A 14,273-nucleotide genomic window follows, 5' to 3' on the forward strand; every position below is an offset into this window, starting at 1 on the left:
TTTCAGTTGGGCCGTGGGTTTGCAAATAAATTTTTGTGCCATGGACTGCAAGTGTTAGGCTATTGCTTGTTGGGCCGAAAGAAGCTGAGGAAGGACGAGTTATAAAAATTAGATTAGATATTACTTCAGAAAAGCGTGACAGTTCAGATGGCTAGGGGTGTTTATATGTAACTGAGAGGTCTTGAGATCGAGCCCGAGCTGAGGCATTCTTTTTTTTAAAGGCTTACTTATTTGAGGTAGTTATTTTTTATTATTATTATTATTATTATTATTATTATTATTATTATTATTAGTATTATTATTATTGTTATTATTATCATGATTATTAATGTTATCAGGTTATTATTAATATAAGTATTATTATTAACATTATCATTATAATTAATATGATTAATAGTTATTATTATTATTATTATTATTATTATTATTATTATTATTATTATTATTATTATTATTACTATCATTAATATCATTATTATTATTAAAATAAGTATTATTAGTATTAATATCATTATTAGTAAAATCATTATTATAATAGTCATTATAGTTATTATATTACTAATATTATTATTATTATCATTTTTATTATTAAAAACATTAAAATTATCATTTTTATTATTGTTATAATTTTATTATTATTATCAGTATTAGAAAAATTATCAGTTTATCAAAATTATTATTATTATTATTATTATTATTATTATTATTATTATTATTATTATTATTATTATTATTATTATTATTATTTTGACATTAATATTATTATTTTAATATTATTATTATTATCATTTTTATTAAAACTATTATTATTATTATTATTATTATTATTATTAAATGAAACAACTTTTTAATTATTCATATTACTATTAATTATATAAAACTATATAAATAGTAATTATTCTAAATATATATACAAATTAAATATAAAAGATATATAATTTAAGATATAATATATAAATTTGTTCGATTACGATTATATGTGTTAATATATATATAAATGATATAGGTTCGTGAATCCGAGGCCAACTCTGCATTGTTCAGTTCCGTCGTATGCATATTTTTACTACAAAATATCGTATTGTGAGTTTCATTTGCTCCTTTTTTAAATGCTTTTGCAATATATATTTTTGGGCTGAGAATACATGCGCTGCTTTTATAAATGTTTTACGAAATAGACACAAGTACTTGAAACTACATTCTATGGTTGAATTATTAGACCGAATATCGCCCCTTTTTAGCTTAGTAGCCTAAGAATTGATGTTTATTATAATTGCCACCAATTGACGCGAATCCTAAAGATAGATCTATTGGGCCCAACAAGCCCCATCCGGGTTACGGATGCTTTAGTACTTCGATTTATCATGTCCGATGAGAGTCCCGGAATGATGGAGATATTCTAGATGCATTTTTGTTAATGTCGGTTACCATGTGTTCAATCCATATGAATGATTTTTATACACATGTTATGTGTATCATGTTTTGTACACGGGTTACGTGTGCGGTTAAATATTTGAAATCTTGTGGTATATTAAAATGTTGAAATAATTATTATGATAAACCTATGAACTCACCAACCTTTTGGTTGACACTTTTAAGCATGTTTATTCTCATGTATTAAATAAATCTTCTGCTGTGCAATTGCTCATTTTAAAGAGTTACTTGGAGTCATTCATGGCATATTTCAAAAGACGTTGCATTCGAGTCGTTGAGTTCAACAAGATTATTATTAAGTCATTTATAGTTTGGATATATTATGAAATGGTATGCATGCCTGTCAACTTTCATTGAAATGATAGTATGTCTTTTAAAAACGAATGCAATGTTTGTAAAACTTATCATATAGAGGCCAAATACCTCACAATGAAATCAACTATTGTGAATCGTTTATACTCGGTATGAACGGGGTATTTTACCACTTAACTATAGCTTTTTGAAGAGAGTCAAGATCAATAATTTTAAGTAAATCGTTTTTTTCAGAAGATAAAGTATTACGAGTATCAATTTCGGAATTTGTAGCATAACCCGAATCAATAATAATGTCTAACTCGTCAATCTTACTTGTGATCTCTTTTAATCTCTTCGCTTCATTTGATCGTGTATTATGAATCCAATTTTTTAAATGACCTTTCAAAAGTCTAAATTTTGCTACAATATCAAGATTGGAATCAACACTAATCGAGTCCCACACTATTTTAACCGTATCATCAAAGTCATGGCGGTCAAACCAAGAATCAAAGATCTTGAAATACGTTGGTCTAAAATCGACCTTGTCTTGAAATAAGATAAGCGGGGAATGATCCGAAAAACCACGAGGAAAAATAAGCCCTTTTAGGTCATGAATGAAGTTAAACACATTCTAGGTAATGAAAAATCTATCGATCTTGCTAAACTTACTTCCCGATTTATTCCACCAAGTGAAATTCAGTCCACCTAATGGAACCTCAAATAAATCATTATGATCAACAAATTCATTAAAAAAGTAAGCATCTTGAGAACAAAAGACCGATCCACATCTTTCATCCGAAATTCTAACCGCGTTCCAATCTCCCATACAAATATAATCATCCGAATGAGAAGATATCAAAAAAGGAAAGTTTCTCCCATAAACTACGTTTGTCCGCTAACGATTGAGGAGCATACACATTCACCATAAAAATATCCAAATCGAACCGAAGCCATTTACCTTTAACAATAACAAAGTTATCATCGCACCAAATATCACTTCTGACAAACACTTTCGGGTCCCATATCGAAATGATGCCTCCGGAAAAATCTCAAGCCAAACTCAAAGCATAATCAAAATTTGGGTTACCCCAAAACGATTTAAGACGAAACATTTGTAACCGAGACAGTTTGGATTCTTGAATAGCCAAGAATTCAATATTATGCGTAACACAAAGATCTTTTATCCATTTTCTTTTATCGAAGCACAACGAACCGCAACTATTGATGGATAATATCTTCATGATAAAACAAAGTTTTCATGATCACGATTCAACAACTTCTTATTACCTTTGGAAGAAAAACCAAGTAACTCACCAATACCAAAAATATCGTCACTTTTATAACCGAAGTTTGTAGGGCGGTTATGGAAATAATGAATACCCGCACCACTTTAACCGAACCGCCCCGTTGACCAAATCATATAAAGAATGTGAACTAATTAATTTTCTTTTATACACTTACTATTTTTCAATTTTGGTTTGATTGCTTGTGAGTAACATTATTCTAAGTAATTGTGTGTGTTATCTGGTTAGTTAATATATTTATTTTATTCATTTAATCGAATAGATGAAAAAAATGGTCATGAAGTATGAAGAATATTTAACAGTTTCAAAACTCTACATGAAATTATGACTAGTCTAGTCATTTACGCTTTTTTTCTTTTTTTTCATGAGCTTGAAGTGTAAAACAATGATCTAAATTTTATTTTCTGTTAGAAATATGAGAAAAGGCCTATTAATATATTTAAATGTTAGTTAGTACTCTACTAGACACATATTCCTGACATCTTTATCCATAAATGGTTAACCAAATTAACCGTTTTATATCAATTCGTTAACCGATTTAACCGAATTAACCAACCCGTTTATTAACCGAACCGAACGGTTAAAAATGTTAATTAACCGAAGTATTGGTTATGGGGGTGGGTTTCGCACAAAACCGCCCCCAACCGCCCCATGCTCACCCCTAGATTCTAGTAGTGATTTGCCGCGTTTGTGTTCTATAAATCGTATGTGCACAAATTCGTGTTGGAATCCACCGGTTGGGTTAAATGAAATTCAAATAAAGAGCGTTGAGTGGATTACGAAAAGGAGTAAAACTTTAAAGATCGATTGGCAAACGTGGTTGGTTGATCCGAAAAAGTTTATAATGTGATTTTTCTTTGTTTTATGTTAGTTCATTTTGAATTCATTTAATGTATTCTTCGTAGGATTCTTCCTTAGTATCCTTTTGTTTCATCAAATGTTGTAGATATTGCTTGCGGTTTGCGGGGCTCTTCCCGCTTTGTATTTGTATTATTGAGGTTTTAATGAAATTGTTTGTTGCCTTTAAAAAAAAATAAAAAAAAATTGTGCAGATTATATATATACTCAACAAATTTATTTATATTTATATACATACTACTTCACGTATTTGCCATCCAAACAGAACCCACCACACCCACCAAACACTGTTACAATGCAGCCACAGTATATATATATATATTTTTTTTTCCCCCTAAACGTTATCACCACCAACACCACCACCACCACCACCGCTTCCAGACCCTCTTTTTTCAGCCACAACAACTCTAACCTCTCTAGGGTTCTGCCGATATTTGCTTTCTTCATCGATTCTTACCCTTTGTTAATTTTACATCCTAGGGTTCTAAACGCTACTCTACACTCTTCCTCCACTTCCAGGCTTCGAACTCTCTCACTAAACCACTATGCTACCCTCTTCACCGCCCTTCAATAAAAAAACGTCTTCTTCATCTGGACGTAACCCTCCCCGGCACAACCACTACCGTCTTCTCCTCTGCGATCGTCACCGGCGTAACCAGCGTGGTCCGTCACAACCACCATCATCGTCACCGTCTTTGGCGCAAGTGTCGTCGTATTTGGTACATGTAACCTATTCCGTCACACGTCATCGTTTCCACCGTCGATCTACCAGGTAAAGCTTTCCTTTTGTTAAATTGATGTTTCTTCTGTTTAACTTTTTATGATTTTCTTACACTGATTGAAAATTTTATTTACAAATTAGGAGTTGAGCTGATTGACCTCATCCCACTGTCAACTGACCTCTGTCGCCGTCGCTGCCTCTATCTCCGATGTTTAAATCGGTCAATGGTATTTTTGTTTCAAGATTCTACACTAATAATCACTTGATAACTCTGTTTTATTGCAAGTGGTAAATTTGTTCGCTGTTTGATAATTCTGTTTTCTACTGCAACTTCATCTGTTTGTGTCAAAAAATTTGTTCGCAATTGTGTATTTGCTTCAGCTTTGACGGCCATATCTTTGTGTTTGTGATTAGGAATATGTTGCTATGTGATAACTTTGTTTTACATTCTTTTCTCTGTTAGTTTTATAATTGGATATCTTTTAACTAAATGTGACAAAATGGGTGGGTCGAGTAATTGTTCATTTTTACTGAGTTATAGAATATTAAAATTGTGGTGGCAGGATAGCATAATATGATTTTGTTCCCTCTTCACTAAGAGACATAATGTGAAACCCAAGTTGCTAAAGTGAAAGAGCATATATAAGTTAAATGTATGTCAAGTTCGCATAATATTTGTTCAATATTTTGTTGCATACTTACGATTACAGATGCTAAAATAAATACCCTTCGCTAGAGTTGAGTTTTGCCACCTCTTCAATATCATAAAAAAGTTGATAAGCTAAAAAATACCCTTCGCTAGAGTTGAGTTTTGCCACCTCTTCAAAATCATAAAAAAGTTGATAAGAGCTTATTTTCGAAGATATCAATAATCGGAACTCAAATATAGCTATCAAATAAGGCTTATGCTGAATATGAAAGTCATGTAAATAAATTCCTACAGTGACACCAACTGTAAATTTCATTTGCACGTTTTCATCTCTGTTTTCATGTTTCGTTTCTTCCTTTTTAATTGTTAGCTGATATCATGTACTTGGCATTATTGTTGTTTTATGGATGTGTATGTTGTTTCTGCAATTTGTTATTGTCGTTAATGTTTCATTGACTTCGGTTTTCTAGGCGCTCTTTGTAAGATGATGTGGATTGTTGTTAAACAGTTGTGTTTTTTTTTTTTACAGGTGTGCACTGTGCTTTGCTGTTGTAGCTTATTTCTTTACCTTTGCTTTGCGACATTGTAGAGTAAGTTTCATTTATGTTTTCCATATCCCTTTTTTTTGTTACTATTGTGACTTTTTTTAGTTGATGCTATGAATGTTTAACAACTAGCTACTTTACGTTTTATTTTGGTTACGTTGTGCGACTATTTAACGACTGGCTATATAGTATCATATCTTATTCGTGCTGTTGGTGGCCATAGATGGTTGCAAACTGCTGGCTACTAGCGGTTTTATGAGTTTGGTTATTTATTTGTTTAACGTTATAGTAGTATAATGGCCCCTAGACACGTATTAACCTAGAAGAACATGTATTAGTTTTGGCGTATGGATTGGAAAGATACTTGATTCATAGATCCAGAATCAAACAAATTATTTGTTTATGATGTAAGTTAATTCTTTGAATACTTGCAATAGAGTCAACAATACCATAAACTGATTTCAAGTTAATATGTATAAAGTCAGGTAATTATAGGACTAAGTATTCAATGACTTATAACCCACATTGACATGAACACCTTTGTAAATGTTTTACTCTACAACTGTCATCCTTATATTTGACTTCAAATTTGTTGGTAAACATGGCAATTTCATAGCATGTTTAGTTGATATTCAGGTTTCTACTTTGTGCAGAAAAAACTAATTAACCCCTTTTAACCACACTTTGCACATTACATGCAGGCACACTTCTAAAAGAATGGAAACGCAAGAGGGAATGAAAGTCAAAACTGAAGGAGTTACGGACGATAATATACGATTTTGATTGTCTAATGCTAACTACAGTATAGCATTAACGACCTACTATGTATACGATACTATGTTATGTATAAACTTAAGGTCCGCTGCAGTGAGGTATGGGGTTCAGTAGTACCATCTCTCTTATCTATAATAAGAAAGTAATTATGGCATCATTAGGAACAAACGTGTAAACAGCTCAACCCTTGGATCTGTTTTCTTATTTTAATCTTATCCGTTTAAATAGCTAATGTCGTCATTTAGGATTCTAATCGGTGGTTACATAACCTAATTACCCCATTACCCTTATTACTAATTTTTCCCCCTAATTTAAAAACAAGAAACCGTAATCCCCATTCATCGTTCGATTTCATCTTAAAAACTTAAAACCGTCATATCCATTAACCGCATTTAAAATCCCCTTTATTCTCATTCCATTCCTGCTAATTTGATTTGATGGGAAAAATCAATTGCTGTTATCAGATATGAATACGTTTTGATGTTAATCGGCGACATCCATATCACAATGAGATCCATATCATAGTGATGAATTGATATACGTCCAGCCATATCAGGTTTGATTTTTATTGTTTTTTATATTCATTTTGAATTGTTTTTAATACTTATATATTAATATGTGTTAGGCTAATATCTGACTTTTTTTTGTCTGTGAAGGAAGATATGGTTGATAAAAGTGGGAACTGAAATTGTAAGAACATGGCTGAAAGTTGAAAGGATAAAAAGAATAAGAAAAACAAGTGAGGTAATGAGTCTGCTAATAAAGTTCAAATGATGTTTTTTTTCTTTCTTTTTTTGCTAATGGGTAGGTAATGTTGTGAAATTGTCAAATTTGAATTTCTTGCTAGCTTTTTTTCCTGTTTAGTCAAATCTGAATTTTTGCTGGCTACCATACTGTGTAATTGAAGGAAGAACGTTATGAAGCTTTTATTTCATGGAGAACCATTATAACTCGGGCCATCTCATGTTCTCATTGATGGAATCACTAGGTGCACAAATGTATTGGTATTAAAGGAGGTTTGGACGAAGCAGTTGGTGTTGCTATATCAGAAAAGGGTATCATTCTTAGATTAATTATGAATATGAATTTTTACTCTCTTTTTAACATGTTTCCCTATTAATATTGATATCTTACTTTTATAAAGCTTATAGTCTTATACATTTAAAGTTATACAAATATGGTTTTAATAACACAGTTAATTGAGATATTATTGATGGAATAATAGATTTTTTTGTTTGGTTGTTCTGATCAAGACCATATCAATGTATTGTACTTGTGATACTTCCATCTTTTGGCTACCTTATAAGTTGGTGAATTAGTGTGGTTTTAAATGAGGTAGCTTGTGGATGGAGATATAAGATCAAAAGAAACTGGGAAACTATGTTGATCTCACACATCTTGAACTAAAAATAGATGATGAATGTGAGATTTGCTTAGAACCTTACCCAAAGATTAATTAGGCTAATTGCTTCCACACCATGTGTATGAACGGTTATCAAGCGGTGTGAACCTAATATATGAGAACTAATGCATTCCTTGAGAAAATAATATAGGTGGCAAAATGGGTAGGCTGAAGGGATAGTTTATTTAATTGGTGGCACGACTTTAGTAACCTTCCAACTTCCTACTGAATTAGGGTTAATTTGATTGAAATTGGGCTAAAAATCAGTTTAGAATTTATGACAGTAGGCAAAGTCAAGTACATCATTCTCGGCTTTTATATTTATATAAACATTCAACACTTCAATTTATCTTACTATATTGTGCTTATCAAGGTTGGCAGTTGTTTCGGGATAGTTATCATAAGATTTAAAATATTGTTTAGTTCTAATAGACTTAGTGTAAAATGGATATTGTAATACGTTGTACCATTATTTAGTGAAAAAATAAACAATAATACATGTATCAAGTTTGTGTTCCCTTTGTTGTGATTTCCTTTTCTAATAACATTATCTTATTAGATAGAGTGGTTTGACGTGTTGTTAATACAGGATTTCATTGTAAATAGGATGGTGATCACTTGATTTTGGATGTGAATCAACCCATTGAAAGGACCAAGGAGATGGCGGCTGGTCCTTCATATTCTTCGAATTCATTAGCTGATGTTGAAGTGGATCAAAACAACACACAAAATCTCTCTGACACTTGTAAGTATGCGAGCAGTGTGTAAAAAAATAGGAGTCTCTTTGCAAATAAAAATGTGAGAGTGCATGCACAGGTTTTGCACTTTTTCTCAAATATTTATTTAATTATCAGAAGGGGGTGACTGACATCTGTTGTGAAATAAGACTGGTTGCTTTAATTTTCCAGGATTGATATTACTACCATAGTCATTCTTGACACACGAATTAGTTTAATGAATGTACTTTTATGTGGACAAAAAGTATTCCAGGTGAGGTCACTCAGCCTGACCCATTTTGACCTGCAATGAAAGGATGCCTATTTTGAGCAAAACCCCTTTTAGACCAGTTTTCCAACTGATCCTCTGCAGGTGGATGGAACTTGCACATACAATACTGAAAATTTAGTTCCAAAGATTTGTATGGTTGCACGTAAACCTAAAGAAGAAGATGAGAAAAAGCGATTAATGATAGCAAGCTTACAATGCCTTTCAGCCATGGTACACTTCTAACATTATGAATTGTGAAAATGATATCCTTTCTTTTTGTCTTTAGATAACACATTACAAATGCTGATTTGGTTTATGACGGAGTTCTCGCATATGTTTGATGAATTTAACGTGGTTCGTCAGTTAAACTATATTTTTTGTTGCAAATATTATGACGTACAATTGTGACTATTCAAATCGTTGTGTCTGAACTCTAACAATGCAGATTATACATGTGATTTTGAGTAACTATGTTTCGACCTCGACCACTGAACAAGACGATGAACGGGGGGAAGCACATCATTTTTGGGTGGATGAAGTAGTTAGATGTGAAGTGAGGGGGCTTAAAATGAAGCCAATTCTAACTACTAGACTGTTAAACCACGGGCCGAAAAAAAGATCCTTCCCTTTTGACTAGGTTATCAACTATTGTACCCTCTTCCATAATGTGTGTGTATCCGCTGTAATTTATATTTTAAAGTTAAAATTTTTATTTATTTATTTATTTAACTCTTTATTTATTTTGCAAATGGTACAGAGAAAAGGTTGAAACACTCAAAATATGGGCTCAAATTTGTATTCAAAGAATGGTAGAGCTCGCTAAGGCTCGTACGACGATGGGTAGAGTGTTAGACCCGATGTTTATCTTTTTCGAGATTAACCGACAATGGATTGCTCCTGGTGGGTTAGGGTTGTTTGTGTTATCATGAGCATCTAGGTACTTAATTTTTTATATGTATCTTCTATATTTTATTCAGTGTATATCAATACTAAATCTGTTTCGGTTTTGATTCAGAAAACAAGCAGTTGATATTAGCTTCAGTTGTTCACCACTTGGACCACAAAAATGTTTCACATGATCTTGAATTGAAGTCGGATGTTATACAGACTACTATTTTTTTTGGCTCGGCAAGTTTGGTCCTAAATTGATCTATGTCGGCATTTGAGAAAAAGCCTTCATGCAATCGTTGAATCAGAGTTGGAGAACATGAGTTTAGGTTGAATACTTCACTTCAATCATCAATAGAATATTGTTTACTCGAAATAGCCAAAGCGGTATGTATGTCTATTTATCAACAATTTCCATGTGTATACTTTATCAATTATGATTCCGAATATTCTTAGAATTGAGCTTTGTGATGTCTTTACTTATTAATAATATTTTTTAAAATCTTGTATGATAAATTAACTGCGAATGCGCGGGTTATAAACTAGTTCTAAATAAATAAGAAGAAAATAATTTTCTTTTCTTATTTTATCAAGCATTAACAAAATAATAATAAAAATAATAAAAAAATAAAAAGGAAAAACGTGAATACCCCCCCAAAAAAAACACACCAACAACAAAGAAAAAAATTATTTGCCAGCTTCAGGTAAAGTTCACTATAAAATATTCAAAACAATTATACAAAGACATTAAATGACAAACATAACATAAATTTGTAATTGGTGATCACCAAGACAACGTAGCCAAGAAATAAAGGAAAGACTGAGCAAGAATATTATTTGAACCCCATCTCTTGTGCAACGTTTGGCAATACTTTGTCCAACCCCTCTGACATTCCAATGTAATAACATTCCAATATAATAAAGTTTGTAACGAAATGTAGCTACCTTTCTGCCAATGTCATGTAACTACCGATGTAGGAACGATATGTAAAAATGTATGTATAATAACCCTGTACTTATCTATATAATTATATATAATAACGTCTTTCAAAAATGTAAAACATCTACCTAAGACATCAACAAAGTAACTAGCAAAATTTTTTTTCAAAATCCGCTGCAACGCGTGGACCTCTTATCTAGTTAATATCGTAAACCGTAATAATAACTTCTCTAAGCACACATTTTTAGTTAGTACAGTACAATTTTTAGTTGCCGCGTTTGTGTTCTTTTGGTCATTTAACTACCAAACTTAAAGATCATTTACGAGTATTTATTTATTTTCTGAAAAAGGCAAATGAGTTGAATTTAGAATGACATATATTATGATTTTATGCCATTTGGTGATACATTTATAATTTGAAAAAACTTTTAAAGTTGGGTGGGAGGATTTTTGAAATGTCCCATTCATATTGATTATAAACGTTCCATATTAATTGATTTCGTCGCGAGGTTTTGACCTCTATATGAGACGTTTTTCAAAGACTGCATTCATTTTTAAAACAACCATAACCTTTATTTTATCGATAAAGGTTTAAAAAACATTACGTAGATTATCAAATAATGATAATCTAAAATATACCGTTTACACACGACCATTACATAATGGTTTACAATAAGAATATATTACATCAAAAATAAGTTTCTTGAATGCAGTTTTTACATAATATCATACAAACATGGACTCCAAATCTTGTCCTTATTTTAGTATGCAACAGCGGAAGCTCTTAATAATCACCTGAGAATAAACATGCTTAAATCGTCAACAAAAATGTTGGTGAGTTATAAGTTTAACCTATATATTATCAGATCATAATAATAGACCACAAGATTTCATATTTCAATACATCTCATACATAGAGATAAAAATCATTCATACGGTGAACACCTGGTAACCGACATTAACAAGATGCATATAGAATATCCCCATCATTCCGGGACACCCATCGGACATGATAAAATCGAATTACTAAAGCATTTCAAATTCCAAAATGGGGCTTGTTGGGCCCGATAGATCTATCTTTAGGATTCGCGTCAATTTGGGGGTATGTTCCCAAATTCTTAGGCTACCAAGCTAAAAAGGGGCATATTCGGCTTCGATCATTCACCCATATAAAGTAGTTTCATTTACTTGTGTCTATTTCGTAAAATATTTATAAAATTGCATGTATTCTCATCCCAAAATATTAGATTTTAAAAGTGGGACTATAACTCACTTTCACATATTTTTACTTCATAACAAATATGTACATATATATCAAAGTATGTTCAAAATATATTTACAAATTTTTAATACGTTTTACTGTTTTAAGTTTATTAAGTCAGCTGTCCTCGTTAGTAACCTACATCTAGTTGTCCATAGTTAGATGTACAGAAATAAATCGATATATATTATCTTGAATCAATCCACGACCCAGTGTATACACGTCTCAGGCTAGATCACAACTCAAAGTATGTATATTTTTGAAATCAACCTCAATCCTGTATAGCTAACTCCAACATTACTGCATATAGAGTGTCTATGATTGTTCCAAATAACATATATACATGGGTCGATATGATATGTCAAAACATTTGCATACGTGTCTATGATATCCCAAGATTACATAATATATTAGAATACATGTATAATACAATATGAGTTAGCTAGGATATGATTAATATAGATTTGTTACCAATTTTCACGTAGCTACAACAAGCAAAAATATCCAATCTTGTTTTACCCATAACTTCTTCGTTTTAAATCCGTTTTGAGTGAATCCAATTGCTATGGTTTCATATTGAACTTAAGTTTATGAATCTATACATAAAAATTATAAGTTTATAGTCGAAAATACAGGTTACAAGTCGTTTTTGTAAAGGTAGTCATTTCAGTCGAAAGAACGACGTCTAGATGACCATTTTGGAAAACATACTTTCACTTTGAGTTTAACCATGATTTTTGGATATAGTTTTATGTTCATAAGAAAAATCATTTTCACAGAAGAACAACTTTTAAATCAAAGTTTAACATAGGTTTTAATTAACTAACCCAAAACAGCCCGCGGTGTTACTACGACGGCGTAAATCCGGTTTTACGGTGTTTTCGTGTTTTCCGGTTTTAAATCATTAAGTTAGCATATCATATAGATATAGAACATGTGTTTAGTTGATTTTAAAAGTCAAGTTAGAAGAATTAACTTTTGTTTGTGAACAAGTTTAGAGTTAACTAAACTATGTTCTAGTGATTACGAGTTTAAACCTTCGAATAAGATAGTTTTATATATATGAATCGAATGATGTTATGAACATCATTACTACCTCAAGTTTAGTAGGTAAACCTAATGAAAGTGACAAGAAATGATCTAGCTTCAAAGGATCTTGGATGGATTGAAAGTTCTTGAAGTAGGATCATGACACAAAACAAGTTCAAGTAAGATTTTTACTCAAATTAAGATAATTTATAGTTATAGAAATTGAATCAAAGTTTGAATATGAATATTACCTTGAATAAGAAAGATAACCTACTGTAAATAACAAAGGTTTCTTGATCTTAGATGATTACTTGGAATGGATTAGAAAGCTTGGAAGTAAACTAGTAAACTTGAAAGGATTTTCGAAGTGTTCTTGAAGTGTTCTTCCTAAGATGATTATAGCTTGACTCTTGAAGTAATTTTTGATGAAAATGATGATTAGCTACTGGAAAAATTCGTTCATAAGAGTGTGTGTGTGTGTGTGTGTGTGTTGAGAGAGAATTAGAAAGAAAATTGGAAGTGAAATGGAGTGAATGATGAGTGGTAAGTGGTGAGTGGTGAGTGGGGTTAAAAGGAGTTCTAGTTAGTTGACTAGTTCATGATAGAAGTTAAAATTGATTAGTCATGCATGACATAATCAAGAGTAGAATCCCATGCTAGTTCCTATTGGTATATACCCATAGTAAGTACGTCTAGTAGCTGTGTATAATACGGGTATGAATACGACTAGAATTCTTGATGAAAAAAAGAATGGAAATGTAACTGTAACCATTTTCGTTAAGTATGAGTGTTTTGATATATGTCTTGAAGTCTTCCAAAAGTATATTAATACATCTAAATACACTACATGTATATACATTTTAACTGAGTCGTTAAGTCATCGTTAGTCGTTACATGTAAGTGTTGTTTTGAAACCTTTAAGTTAACGATCTCATTTAATGTTGTTAACCCATTATTTATTATATCTAATGAGATGTTAAATTATTATATTATCATGATATTATGATATATTAATATATCTTAATATGATATATATACATTTAAATGTCGTTACAACGATAATCGTTACATATATGCCTCGTTCGAAATCCTTAAGTTAGTAGTCTTATTTTTACATATGTAGTTCATTGTTAATATACTTAATGATATGTTTACTTATCATAATACCATGTTAACTATATATATATATA

General features: G+C 31.3%; 1 protein-coding gene and 1 long non-coding RNA gene across 7 annotated transcripts; one reads left to right on the forward strand and one right to left on the reverse strand.

Annotated features, from left to right (window-relative positions):
* Positions 1 to 1,909: 1,909 nt before the first annotated feature.
* LOC139889492 (uncharacterized) lies at positions 1,910 to 2,551 on the reverse strand. Its single transcript, XM_071872440.1, has 2 exons — positions 2,395 to 2,551; positions 1,910 to 2,325 (listed from the first exon to the last, which is right to left on the reverse strand). The coding sequence occupies exons 1-2, from the start codon at positions 2,549 to 2,551 to the stop codon at positions 1,910 to 1,912; spliced, it is 573 nt and encodes a 190-aa protein (XP_071728541.1).
* A 1,998-nt stretch (positions 2,552 to 4,549) lies between these two features.
* On the forward strand, positions 4,550 to 10,310 carry LOC139892732 (uncharacterized). 6 transcript variants are annotated; one of them, XR_011774213.1, is made up of 11 exons: positions 4,550 to 4,659; positions 4,750 to 4,835; positions 5,787 to 5,847; positions 6,504 to 7,132; positions 7,237 to 7,320; positions 7,484 to 7,631; positions 8,568 to 8,723; positions 9,068 to 9,196; positions 9,411 to 9,602; positions 9,723 to 9,902; positions 9,981 to 10,310. It is a non-coding gene; the product is annotated as an uncharacterized lncRNA (long non-coding RNA). The 6 variants fall into 6 exon arrangements; XR_011774210.1 differs by having other exon boundaries at positions 8,568 to 9,319; XR_011774212.1 differs by having other exon boundaries at positions 8,568 to 9,196.
* Positions 10,311 to 14,273: the final 3,963 nt, after the last annotated feature.

Source organism: Rutidosis leptorrhynchoides, chromosome 2 (assembly GCF_046630445.1).
Source record: "Rutidosis leptorrhynchoides isolate AG116_Rl617_1_P2 chromosome 2, CSIRO_AGI_Rlap_v1, whole genome shotgun sequence".
NCBI classification, from domain to species: Eukaryota; Viridiplantae; Streptophyta; class Magnoliopsida; order Asterales; family Asteraceae; genus Rutidosis; species Rutidosis leptorrhynchoides.